This window comes from Suricata suricatta, chromosome 7 (assembly GCF_006229205.1).
Source record: "Suricata suricatta isolate VVHF042 chromosome 7, meerkat_22Aug2017_6uvM2_HiC, whole genome shotgun sequence".
Taxonomy (NCBI): Eukaryota; Metazoa; Chordata; class Mammalia; order Carnivora; family Herpestidae; genus Suricata; species Suricata suricatta.
In genome coordinates, this window is record NC_043706.1 from 126,000,728 (window position 1) to 126,014,646 (window position 13,919).

The window sequence follows — 13,919 nt, forward strand, 5'->3', positions numbered from 1 at the left end:
TTATTTATTTATTTTTTAAATAGTTTATTGTCAAATTGGTTTCCATACAACACCCAGTGCTCTTCTCCACAAGAGAAATTACCAAATTTAATGAAAATATGAGAACTGGTCCATAGTAAGATGACATTTTTATTTAAAATTATAGTCTCTTTAAGTATGAATAACTAAGCATGTTAAGTCTATTATTTTGCATTCATTTATAGAAAAATGACAAGTACTATTAATTTCATGTTTGTCTTACATATAAAAATGGTAAAAATATAAAGTCTAATTAGACTTCAATTTCGCATTCTTTCTTGAGGTACTGCCAAGGCTAAAGACATATGCTACCAATCTCACATAGGTTTTTATAAAACTTTTAATACCCAGCACATAAAGTTTGCCTTACCAGCCTGTATACGGATTGTAGTAGAGTTTCAAACCCTCAGGGGTAACAATCTCTCGCCATAAGAAATGCAGGGCATTTTCTAAAGAAAAATACAACCATAAAAACAAGTTTTGTTTTCCTTTCTGCCAGAAAATCACATTAAAATAAAAATAAGTTAGTAGTCAAGAGACTCTGAGAAGCCACATACACATAGAAAAACAAAGTATAGCAAATCACAGAGGATTAGCAGGAAAAGAAAAAGAATACAGGAAATTAACTCCCACACAGTGAAGGAAAACAGCTTATCCTTTATAAATCCTTCAACAAGTTGCCTAAAGTCTTTACATAATTCAACAGACATATGCTCGTGGGCTAATACATTAACCCAAATCAGACCTAACCTTTTACAGGGGTCTGGGAGCAGGAGGGAAATCTTATTTAACTGAAGAAAAATATCTTAAACACTGAAGTACTGAGTATATTTCAACCAGAATCTTGCATCATTCTTTCCCTTAATATTTTAAGTTGTTCAAACCAACTGCCAAATTAGAAAGTATGTCTGTATCTACCAGTGAAACGGCAAGTAATTTTGTTGCCTGCTTTAGGGATTAATAGGTGAAGTAGGAATACAGATGCATAGGGTTCATAAAATGAAAAAATTAAAAGATTAAAAAGCTTAAATTAATGGGAACCACAAGGAACAAAACTATTAAATGACACATAGGATTTAATCACCAAAATCCATTCTGTAGATTAAAAAGAATGAAATACTGCTATATGCAGCATGGACGAATCTCAAAAACATTCTGTTCAAAGAGGCCGACTTCTCCCCTGCCTTGTGTTCCACATCTTGCCATTTTGCTTATCGTTTCAAACACAGGCAAAACTAATGTATGGGGATGGTAGTTGCCTCCTGAAGCGGCTGTAGTAGGAGAACTGACTGGGCCACCCGGGGACTTTCCGGGGTGATGGAAATATTTCATATTAGCACTGTATCATTGAAATAAAAGAAACAGGTAAAATCAGTAAGGTAACTTACAAATGAATTTCTCTGGCTTTCAATTTCAAAGACTTTCTTAGACTACCATTTTGTTCATAGGAAAACTCGTTCTATTTTAATTAGTTCCTAATTGTCTCTCATGTAATGCCTCAGATCAATGTCTCTAAGCATCTTATACTTGCCGCCAGCGGGCGCGCTTCTGAAACGCTCCTGTTGCAGCATCCAGTTGACAGCCTCTCTTTGGTACGGTCTCAAGACAGGATTCAACGCAGGATGCTGGACATCCACTTGGACAGACTGGGTTTCTTGCTGATGTGTTTGCTTCACAAACTGATAGAGCTCATCAATGTCCTGTCCCTCTGGCTCACTCTCTGACTCTTCTTCATCCTCTTCCAACACATCTGTACATCCAACAATAAATGTCCTCAAAACAACCCAATCCGCTTTATATCACTGACAAACAATTCTTATCCTAAGAACACACTATGCATTTTTCAAACTCTGGCGCCTTGCTCAGTGTGTTTTGGGACTAGAAGGCCCTACTCTTACTTCTTCACTGATGAAAAATCTACCCATCTATCCTTCAAGATACTTTTTCCATGGCATTTTCTTTTGTTTTCCCTGGTTAGAATTAATGTTTTCCCCTGTGCTCTTGTAATACCTTTCTATTTGGATATAGTACTACTTTGCAATCTGTCTGGTAGTGCAATCATTTATGTGTATTCTTTCTTCATGCGCTGCACTGTAATGCAAAGGCCACCTTCTGTTTTCATAGCTCCTCAGAGTAGCTGGAGCATGCTTTGCCCAGTGCAGACACTTCATAAACATTTGAATGTGTGTACCTTTTGCAGTTTATAAAAGGATAATTTATTTCACATTTATATCTTAACATAAAAAACTCCATATGCAGACATAACTTTTCTCTGTCTAGTAAAACAAGGGTTCCCATTATTTCTACGCCAAAAAATGATAGGCATTTAGTAGCAGCAGGAGCCAAGTAGGAGAAGGAGAAGTGCTTGAGCCATTAATACAAATTTGTAAAAATATCAGATTCATTTCTTGGGCACAACTGCCCTGTGAAAGTCTTTTATGCCTACTAAAACATGAAAAAACCCTCAAAATCTTGGATAAATGTACAAACCCACTTTAGCTTATGATTTATTTCTGAACTGTTCCAGAATATGCCCTAGAATGAAGACTGTACACAAAATACATAATTTACTTTTTTCAATAAAAAATATGCCATGTGAGATTTTCAAAATTTTATAACGAATATCCAGATGTATGTGTGGCTGTTTCAAACTTACTCTTCTTGTGTAATCTAGGATTGACCACTAAATTGGAAGTTTTCCTTTGAAATCCTTTGATGTTTTCCTTTGAAAAGTTCAACTTGTATTATTTTTAAAAGGCAGAATAATTCTTACCATAACCTTAAAAATTCTAGATATACTTAAAAGCATCCCTTCCAATCATGAAACCAGAGATTGTCCTCCTTTTTAAAGGCTTTAACATGCAAAATGATTTACTTTTATTAGTAATTTTTTTTTAATTACATAGGCTTCACACCCAACATAGGGCTTGAACCCATGACCCTGAGATCAAGAGTTGTATGCTCTATTGACTGAGCCAGCCAGGCGCCCCTACTTTTATTCGTATTCTGATTGCAAAGAATGTACTGCAGAAACAACTCAACAGTCAAGCTTAGAAAGTGACTTCCCAAATATTCCAGTATGAAAATGTTCTACAATTTGCACCTGAAATAATGCTGACCCACCATGAGCAGGGTTTGGAGAATGTGAGCCGTTTTTCCAGTAGTGCTGATGGGCTGCACCAAGCCATCCACACTCTCCCCTTGGTAACCAACAGCAGACAACTCTGAAGCTGCAGTCCTGACCAAGGATGCAACATCTTGGCAAGAAACAGTAGCAAAGATAACTGGTCTTTATGGGAAGCAGGCTCTTGAGATTATTTGTCAGACTGCAAAGGAGAGGTGGAATAAGGCCAGCCAAGAATCTCTGGCCATAACAAAATAAAAGCACAAGAATAATGCAAAAATTCCAATCAGCTCCGATTCCATTAGACTCTGACTCTGCAAACATTTCTTAAGTACTTACTCTAGGCTAAGCACAGTATTTAGCAAATAAAGACACAAATTAGTAGGGGCATTTCATATATGTATAATTTTGTCACACAGTGGTTTTATAAAGACTGTTTAGTTTTATTAGGGTTTCATCGGTTTTTTGGTTGTTATGATTAGGATTTGGGAAAAACCCACAACTCTTCAAGTAATACCAATTTTTTAAAGTTTATTTATTTATTTTGAGTGAGAGAGAGAGAGAGAGAGAGAGAGAGAGCGAGCATGTGCATATGCACAAGTGTGGGAGGGGCAGAACGAGGGAGAGAAAATCCCAAGCAGGCTGTGCATTGTTAGCGCAGAGCCTGATTATGGGGCTGATCTTGCGAACCATAAGATCATGACCTGAGCCAAAATCTAGAGTTGGACGCTCAACTGACTGAGCCCCCAGGTGTCCCAAGTAATAGCAATTTTTAAGTTTACCTGGAATAATAAAATTGTACAACTTTTCCATCACTCTTTTCATAAGTTGATTAAACTTCTTCATTCTTGAATTTGCATCACTCAAAAAGTCTAGTTTTGCTAGGCCACCTTCCAAAAGATATATTCCAACCTACAAAAGATTAATCAACATAAAATAGTATTAATTGTACTATTATATTCTTTATGAGGACATTAAAAAAAGGTTTTTATACGGTTTTTAAAGATATTCACAGTATATGCCCCACAAACATTAAATATGTACCTACCAAGTCTCTCTTACAAATTTTTACTTTCAATAACAAATTCGTTCTACAAATGCGGTGCCTATGATGTGTAATGCACCATTCAAGTTGCTAGAAAAAAATACTTCCTGAACTGGAACTGAACCTGGGATAATGTGATGAGAACACCAATTTCATTTACTAAATCAATAATTTCCAAATTTGATGAGTATCAAAAAAATCAGTGAAATTGATTAAAAATACAGATTCCTCCAGAATATTCTGATGCATATGCCAGGATTCTTAAGCACAGTTAGGTTTGAGTAGAGCTATTAGTAGATCAAATACTACAATGTATAGGAAAACAGATCTTAATTGATGTAATATAGCTTGATTCTGGCAAAACAATGCAGTATGAAGTTCTGCAGTCAAAAGACTTGAAGTTGAATACTAGCACTGGTATTTAGGAGCTAAAAAAACAGGCAAAGTAATCGATTTATTTTGACCCAAGCACTGTCATCTGCAAAATGGAGAGAAGCCTATTATGATATAGCTTAGAAAATACAATTTTAAAACTTCCTAATGGTATATTCTCACTACCTGCATTTTCTTTCTTTTCCCTAAATTATCCTGGACCTGATTCCATAATCATGGAGAGTCTTATATTCTACTAAAGAACAAGAATCCAAACCAGCCTTATATGGGAATAAGCAACAAGAATATATTTTTGTATATATTTGTACTCAGCCTGGTATCCATCCAGAGTTAGCTTACTATGGCAGCAATAAATGTTTAAATATTTATGCAAATTGGGGTAAGAACACAGAAGAGATCAAGTCTATGGGGAATTTAGACAGAACACAGATACATAAGCCACAAATTCTTACATATTTGCTATCACCAAGCCACAATTTTGGCGTTCACGATTAATAAAGAGAGGGAATACGTGGCTGCAAAGTTTCATTGCCCAGGGAAGAAGAATTTAATACAATCTAGTGCTTCTAAATTTTCTCCTTTCCTTTTGTCAATTCTGTAACTACAGATAGGGCTACCAATACAATTGTTTTTTAATGTGAGAAAGACTCAAAGGGCAGTTTTCAACCAAACAAAGGTGAATTTGACATTTAATTTAATATTTTTAATCTTTTTTTAAATGTTCATTTATTTTTCAGAGAGAGAGAAAGAGAGAGAGAGAGAGCGAGCCAGTGCACATGCAAGCAGAGGAGGAGCAGAGAGAGAGGGAAAAACAGAATCCGGAGCAGGCTCTAGGTTCTGAGCTGTTAGCACAGAGCCCTACAGAGGGCCTGAACATGTGAACCATGAGATCATGATCTGAGCCAAAGTTGGACACTTCACTGACTGAGCCATCCAGGTGCCCCTGAATTTAACATTTTAGAATTTCTTATCCTTTTAAGTTTTGGCATGAAGACATATTAACCTGCCTCATAGTTTATAAAGTATGTCTACTTACATTATCTCACCTGATTGTCAACACGATTGTATGAGGTAAAAAGAATGATTATTATTTACATTTTATACAGAAAGATGCTGAAATTAAATGATTCACATAAAGTTACTTGGTTAATAAATAACAGAGCCTGAAATGAATTACAAATTTACTCATTCATTTGCTGAAAATCTGTTCAGTATCAAACATTTTACTAGGCTGTGAAGACAAATGACTTTATAGTCTACTGAACAAGAAAACTCTAAACTCTAAGTACAGTACAAGTGGCCAACGCAAAAATAAACATCTGTACAGTGTTATGGGGGAAGGGCACGTAACACCATCCATGAAGTTTATGAAAAGATCTCCCTCAAGAAGTTAACTCAGAGCTGAATCTTAAAAGAATGCCCAGGGGTTATTAGAGAAAAGGAAGGGAACAACCCAGACGGAGGGGATTGTGAAAGCAAAGCAAAGATGCAGAAACAGAGCCAGAAAATGTGCAGGACAAAATCAATTTGGAATTTCTGGGACAAAATAAAAAGCAGAGTGATAAAGGAGGAAGCTGGAGCAGTAGACAAGGTCTATCATTGAAGGGAGTTATACCCCAGATTACACTTAATTCTGTAGGCGGTGAAGAAAAGAATTCCATTTCATTTATATTATACCATTCCAGAGACAAAGCAGATGGAGTTGAAAAGGGCAGCAGGGCAATAAAGAACCACTACAGGAAGAGGGAGAGATGTTGAGGACCAAAGAAGACACTGAGAGCAGAGCTGGAAGGGAGGCATCAGGATATCCTGAAAAAGGACAGCCTGGAAATGGTCAGCTGGAAGTATATATACCTTATAGTTACTGAAAGCCCAAAACAAAGTACACCTTGGAACTTTATGATGAAAGGTTTATTGCTGGCTTCTTTCTACGTTAACTTCAAAATGGGACTGCCCAATGCAGAAGAACCTTAAAACACACCACAGAACTGAGTACCTTGATAATGTGATTCCCTTCTGGTTTTTGGTAAAGTTTTATTCTTCTCTTCTTTTGTAGCCACCCTAAGTCTTCGAGCATTTCACCACTGAAAGATGATTCCACTCGAATACTCTTATCACAAATACTGGTTGGCTCGCTGAGTCCTTTTTCTTGTTTCTCTACATCTTCACTTTCTGAATTAAGATAAATCAGGAACTGACTGCTTGACTCGGAACTCATCAGTGTAAAACTCCTTTCTGAAAAATGTTCAGTTAAACTCTGCTCGGGAAGAAGCTGAAGAGTTAATTCTCCTAGAAATGCCTTCCAAGAATTATCAAAATGAGAGGGAGAAATTACAACATTCAGCTTTACAGACAAAGGAGAAAAAATGCCACCAGTTTCTTCTTTATCAGCTGATTTTGAGGTGCTTACTGCCTCCGAACATCTCTTCTTATCTTTGTGAGCCACTCCTTCATTTAGACCATCATCTAGGATGATGCAGTGAGCAGAAGAGAAATCTGAACCTGAGCCGGGAGGCTCCTCATCAGTTAGGCTGAGAGGTTCGTTCCTTCTGTCTTCATGCATATTCCAATGAAGCTGCTGTTGCTTTTCTTCATCAACTCTCACTGGAAGAGCACGTTTCCGTCGGCTGCTCATTTTCAAGTTTTCTTGGTTGGTAAATGTGAACTCTAGAAGACAAATGCAACAAGTAATCATTACAAGAGAGGCTTTTAGTATTAAAGTGTTCTCAGATGAAGAATTCACCATGAACTAATAGCCCGCATACAATATATGAAATCTTCAGAGAGATACATAAAGCAATGGATAATTTTTTTTTAACAAGTCAAATACAAGTAAGGACCACTTTGGCCATAATCTCATGTATCATAGAAATTCTAAAGGTCATAATAGTCCTTCAATGGATACATTCAATAAACTTAACATGTTGTATGAAATAAAATGCATTCTAAAAATACATTTAATGAGCAGCATGACAGTAAGGTAAATCTCTCAAATACCTTGGAAACATATATTTGAAGTGTTTTATTAACACTTGAACTCACAATCATCACAACAAAAGTTCAATTTTGTTTTATAATTCCAAGGAGTCTACAGAACTTTTAAAAATTCTGAAAAAATATTTTCTCTTTCAAAAGAGGAAGACGAAAATACAGAATGTATTTCTTTTTGTGGATTAGCAGATAAAAAGATAACAGGAATAGCTGGGGGGAAAAAAGGTGGTGATGGCAACCAGGGGAAATGGAGCAGAGACAATAAAGGAAGAAAGAGAAGAAAAAAAGGAAAAAAAAAAAAAAAAAGAAAAAGAAAGCTTTGTCATCTTCGCAGAGGAACTGGTCTGACAGCAGCCTGTATTATGTAGGCCCAAACCAAACTTTTCCCAAAATAGCCAATTCCTACATGAAACACAAAACAACTCAGAGATTAAATCATAAAGTTGTAATGATGGTTGATGCCTAGTCCACCTATTCCAACAATGTAGTTGGAAAAAGAAAAAGGATGTGTAAGACCATATACTGTATGACTGATTCTATTTATGTGAAATTCTAGAAAAGGCAAACACCTACTGATAGAAAGCAGGTTAGTGGTTACGAGCGGCAAGGATGTGCCTCAGATCTCTGGTCCCCACCCTGCCACATTAAAGTTGGATTATTGTAATATATAATTTATAGTTCTGAGGGAGATGATAATAGCAGCTACCACTCACTGAATATATGCCAAATTTCTGTTAACTGTGCTATTTCACTTACATTATTTAAGTTTATTTATTTATTTTGAGAGAGAGCGAGAGAGAGAAAGAAAATCCCAAGCAGGCTCTGCATAACCAGTGCAGAGCCCAATGCAGGCCTCAAACCCAAGAAGATCCATGAGATCATGACCTAAGCCAAAATCAAGAGTCAGAGGTTTAATCAATTAAGCCACCTAGGCACCCCTTAATAAAGCTGATTTTTAAAAGCACAAAAAGTAAATACAGGAAAGATTTAAAATTATAAGAGACTATTAGGAATAGCTTTATTCAATAAATTTGAAAAATCTAGATAAAATGAGCAACTTCATAACAAAATGATAAATGAATAACATTTATTTTCTTGGTAGCCACGCCACATGTGGCTTTTTAACTTTAAATAAAATTAAGTAATGTCATAAACTCAGCTCCTGTCTTACTAACCACACTTTAAATGCTCAATAGCCGTATGTGACTAGTGGCTACTACACTGGACAGGGCAAATATTAAAAACAGTCACAAAACTGCAAAAAAGCTATCAAGCATTGTCAGTCTAAGTCCATCATGAGAATTCCATTTCCTTAGGTAGTGACTGCTTTATGAATGTGCAGGTAATAGACTAAAAATCAATCCCTTACTATGGTTAACTCTAAGCATCCTATCTCCTCTATTATCTTGGAACAACAATTCAGGAAGCCTCTATTAACCTATGTGTTTATCTTTGCCCAATTCTCACAGAACACAGGCTAGTAGACTCGAATTTGGTCATTCTGGAACTTTGAGAAGTTCAGCTAATCAGCTTATAGGTTAACTATGACCACAAATATGCTGTCTAACACACCACCTCAAAGCTCAATGTTTTGAGATAGCAATCATTTATTCTCACAGATTTGCAGGTTAGCTGACGCCTGGCTGACTGAGGCTAGGTTTTTGGAGGAGCAGTTCAACTCTGCCTGAATCTTCCTAGGACCAGCCAAACAACCCACAAACGTACGTAAGGCCGTGGCTGAGGTGTAACAGTGTGAATCCAAACATACAAGTACTCTTCAAAATGTGGTCACAGCAAAAGCACAAGGTTCCATGAGCTAAAGCAAATCACACAAATGGACCCAAAGTCAAGAGGGGAAAAGTACCAAACTTCGTTACTGGATAGAACTCAAGGCAAGGAGTGTGGATATGAGGTAGGGGGTTACACAATCTATTACACCAACCATAATATTAATAACACGGTAATTATGGAATTGTTAACCTAAAAGCCCCAAAACAAATGGCTATAGAGTCTCACAGCTGCGAAACAACGTGGCTTACAGGAGAAAAGGGTCTATTTCTAGCTTTGGCACTGAGTGACTGTGTGGCAGAGGAATAGTTCTCAAACCTAACCTCTCTGTGCCAGGTTTCTTGTTTCTAAATGGGGATGCCAGGACTGTGCTTAGAAATAATACTGGGGCACCTGGATGGCTCAGTTGGTTAAGAGTCCAACACTTGATTTTGGCTCAGGTCATGATCTTGCGGTTTCTGAATTTGAGCCCTACGCTGGGCTCTGCACTGGTAGTGCAAAGCCTGCTTGAGATTCTCTGTCTCTCTCTGTCTCTGTCTCTCTCAAAATAAATAAATAAATGTAAAAAACAATGTAAGTGCAATAGTATAGTTAACAGAAATTTGGAATATATTCAGTGGAGTGGTAGCTGCTATTATCATTTCCCTCAGAACTATAAATTATATATTACAATAATCCAACTTTAATGTGGCAGGGACCATAGATCTGTGTGTCTTACACTTGACTACACGTTAGAATCATCAGGGAAAACTTAAAAAAAATCCTGATGCTCATGTACACCCCAGCCCATTAAACCAGAACTGAGCATACATTCATGATTCAAAATCATCATCATCATCATCATCATCATCATCATCACCTTGTTTTGGTTGACTCTTTTTTTAAGGGATTTCTATCTAGGGATAGATAATATCTTGAACAACAGGAGCTATTATTTGATGAAAATTATTTACAACCATAATATTAACTGGAAGCTAAGAAGTCAAGTGCTAGTAAAATTCTATAAATCTCTAATCATATTCCAAATCCTTCTGGTTTTCTTCATACCACATGAATCCCATTTTTGGTCATTCTATTTCTTATTCCTCCCTCTTAAATATCAGTGTTTGGGTAAAACATAATTATATGCAGTTTTCAAATATGGACCACGCTTGATTTAATTGTCCTACATTTAAATGTAAAAAGCCTGTTGCTCAAAATGCCCATTTACACTTTTCTGGCTGTTGCTGTCCAGTCTTCCCAGGAAAACCTTCCATACTGGGCATGCTGAGTTAAGGATCTCTCCTCCTTGATCCCAACTGCTACAGTGCTCTAACCTGAAGGATTTGAAAGCCGGGCAGAAATAGTATCCTATTCAACATTGAACCCCCAATGCCAGAATGGAAAGGATATACCAAATAAGGTGAAACAAGTTATCTTGAACTCCCCAAATACCAAATATCCTCCTTCTTTTTTAAGTGTCATGTTTCTTTTTGGACAAGAGTCTCTTAACCACATTCTAGAAGATTATAGGTAATGTGAAACTATTCTTTACCCTTTCTGGCCCCGAATGAGATAGAGAAAACTGACTGACCTATATCTTCAACAGAAAACAAAGACAGTTGTTAGAAAAATAAGCATAAAATGTTAAGTTACTAAGACATTATAACAAATGGTTACCAATTAAACTTAAATTCAAAATTTCCCCCTTCCAAATTATTATCTCTATATTAAAAGACACCTACAAATCCGAATTATAACAAATCCACGATAGACCTGGATTTAGGCTATGAGGAGCAAAAAGTATACATCTGTCACCCTGCTGCCCAAGGTGAGCCTTGTGGAAGCAAAGCCCACTCATTCCTGATTAGTGAAAAGCTCTTAATGATCTTGCATTACCACAATCTTTCTGTAGTAGTAACTCCAGCAAGATGAGAGTATTTTATTTTAATCTATTGAACCCCCAAATATATGTCAGTCACATAAACTTGAAAAATGCCCCTGTAAGAAGCTTTTTCACCAGCACATCCTGTTCCCCCAAATCTTGTAGGCTGAAATCTTAATAAAAGATTTGTTTTAATAATCCTACAAGTGCGGTTCTTTTAGGGTTGGGCAAAAAGAGGACACATATATAATAGCATCTTTCAAAGGTAACTATTTTATTCTCAACTGTTAGCTCATTGTCTAACTCGACCTGGGAAGCTCTAGGAAGAGCAGGTTACCCAGTATAGCACCCTTATCTCACTAATGCCCAACAGTACTCAGCTTCCAGCGTGGTTTCTGATCATAAACCAAAGAGCCTTTCTCGTGACAGTACAGATATTTTCTATTCGTGAGTTTTCTCATTCTTGCTACCACTCAAAGAAATAATGTTCAATACCTGTAATGACTTGAAAGTTATTGTATTTTATTCAATCAAAGCTTTAAGGACAAGTAGGAAAACATCAAACGTCTAGGATTTGTACCTCCTGATTAATGTCCAGTCACTTAGAAAAAAGTCACGAGATTAATGGCCATTATTTTAATAATACTGTATATCTGACAATGATAGTCAATCATCAGATAACAAATCTTCGTTCATAAACCTATCAACTACCACGGAGGCAAAATGTACAACCTACAAGGGTGGTTTTGGGGCGAATGTAATCAATCTGACTGCAAAGGTAACAGAACTTTCAGACTAACTTAGAAGCCTCGCCCCCCGTTTACATTACAACCCAGAGCACCTAGAAACTAGGCAGCTGCCCAGTTCCAGCCTCCAGGGACATTTGTGTTAAGAAGGGCGATACCTACTCAGTTTTCCTCCAAAACTCAAAAGCGGTTCAAGGAGTCAGAGCTGGGCTGTCAGCGCCAGATCGCTCCCTGCAGGCCCGGCAAACAAGCTACCGCGAGGCCGAGGAGCGCGACAGTCCCTCAGGCGCCCGATCTAAACACCGCTGGCTAGACCCAGCCCCCGGGGAGAAGCACAGCCTCCTTTCCCACCGCCCTACCTTCTCCTGGGGGAGCCTTAGCGGTCCAGAGGCCCCCAAGTCTGGGATGGGAAAGGGTCAGGGAGACTCGCGCTGCGGCTCCCTCTCAGCCTTTTAGCTTTCTAGACTCCAGACAACCAAGTCTTCTCTCCCAGGGACCTCCGTCTCCGTTTGAAGATGCCTTCCGCCCCCGACCTCTGACCTCTGACCCTCCATCACCCAAGCGCCTACCTAGGTTGGTTCTCCAAGCCTCTTGAGACTTTGCACCAAGGCTCGGGGCTCCACTAAAGCCCCCACACGTCCCGGGCACGCATTCACCATCCACCGAACACCCGTCTGAGATGGGAACACGCGCTTTACGCTGGTTTGTGTTGGGGTTCCCGGGGGGCCCAGAAACCACAGCTCCCAGCGGCCGGGTACGCGCGCGAACGTAAGGTCAACGCGAACGCGCACGTCGGACGCCCCGCCCACTTTCTCCAGCAATAGCTTCATAGTCACTTCTGCGCAAGTCCACATCGTTAAAGTCTCGCAGAGGTTATAGTTGGAATCTCGCGAGAGCTCTGCCCAACGGCTATTGGAGTACAAGATTGGCTGGGACCTCTCAGGAGAAGGCGAGGCTTTAAGCAGATATTAGAGGTGGGCGGAGCTCCCCGCTGAAGGGGCGGGACTCCGTTTGAAGCAAGTGACGGGAGTGATTGGTGGATTAAGTAAAAAAGCAGAAGAGAGTTCTGCAAAGGCACCTTTGTTATTGCTTCCTGAAAGCAGCCTCTTTCTAGGTATGGATGAACCTTATCTCTGTCAGAAAAGTTATTTTAAAAGGCTTCTCAGGAAAAGTGAGTAAATAGTTTAAGAGGAAAGAAAAACCACATGTATTGCACTGAAGCAGGCCTCCCAATATCTTAGTGTGGTTTTTTTTTTTTTTTTTGCTTTTCCTCTGAGAGGTAGACTCCTCATGAATGAAGGCTTACGTTTAGTTAACTTTTTTTTTTTAGTTTTTATGTCTTTATTTTTACTTTGAGAGACAGAGACAGAGTGAATGGAAGAGGGGCAGAGAAAGAGGGAGACACAGAATCTGAAGCAGGCTCCAGGCCCTGAGAGGTCAGCACAGAGCCCTACGCGGGGCTCGAACCCACAGACCATGAGATCATTACCTGAGCTGAAGTCGGACGCTTAACCGACTGAGCCACCCAGGCGTCACTTGTTTAGTTAACTTTGGGATAACTCTGAGAGGCTTCAGGGCCAGGAAACATCAAGCACTCAATGATTAATGAGTATCTAATGAGGATTTAGCATAATGCTCAAAAAGGGGCGTCTCGGCATGTGTGGTCAGAAGCACAGAAGTAAGTTCTTGTCCAAGAAAACATCCGTTGTAGTTGCAGACAGTTCAGAGTGGTCATATCGTATGCAATATGGAGCTTCATCACAGACCTCTAAGCCTGAAAGAAGCCATTTACATAAAGTAAACCCTGTAAAATTAGGCAGAAATCAGTTACCTTATTCCAGGCCTCATGAGGCAAGTTGAAAAAGAAGTGCAAATGCTGGAGCAGTGGGCAAGCGGAGTTCTTCACTGGAGATCTGGTCATTTTACTAAATACAAAACAATGGGGGCGCC

General features: G+C 38.6%; 1 protein-coding gene across 4 annotated transcripts in view; it reads right to left on the reverse strand.

Moving 5' to 3' along the window:
• SHPRH (SNF2 histone linker PHD RING helicase) overlaps nucleotides 1-12,715 on the reverse strand; it is an 84,252-nt gene extending 71,537 nt beyond the window's left edge. For 3 of the 4 annotated variants that reach the window (XM_029944605.1, XM_029944603.1, XM_029944606.1), the window contains exons 1-5: nucleotides 12,539-12,715; nucleotides 6,577-7,247; nucleotides 3,925-4,054; nucleotides 1,550-1,768; nucleotides 389-467 (exon numbers count right to left, since the gene is read on the reverse strand). In XM_029944605.1, coding sequence (XP_029800465.1) covers nucleotides 389-467; nucleotides 1,550-1,768; nucleotides 3,925-4,054; nucleotides 6,577-7,215 — 1,067 coding nt within the window. In that variant the 5' untranslated portion in view covers nucleotides 7,216-7,247; nucleotides 12,539-12,715. Of the gene's footprint in view, nucleotides 1-388; nucleotides 468-1,549; nucleotides 1,769-3,924; nucleotides 4,055-6,576; nucleotides 7,248-12,328; nucleotides 12,466-12,538 lie in introns of those variants that run through there. The other variant, XM_029944604.1, reaches the window with a different exon arrangement.
• Between the last annotated feature and the right edge of the window lie 1,204 nt (nucleotides 12,716-13,919).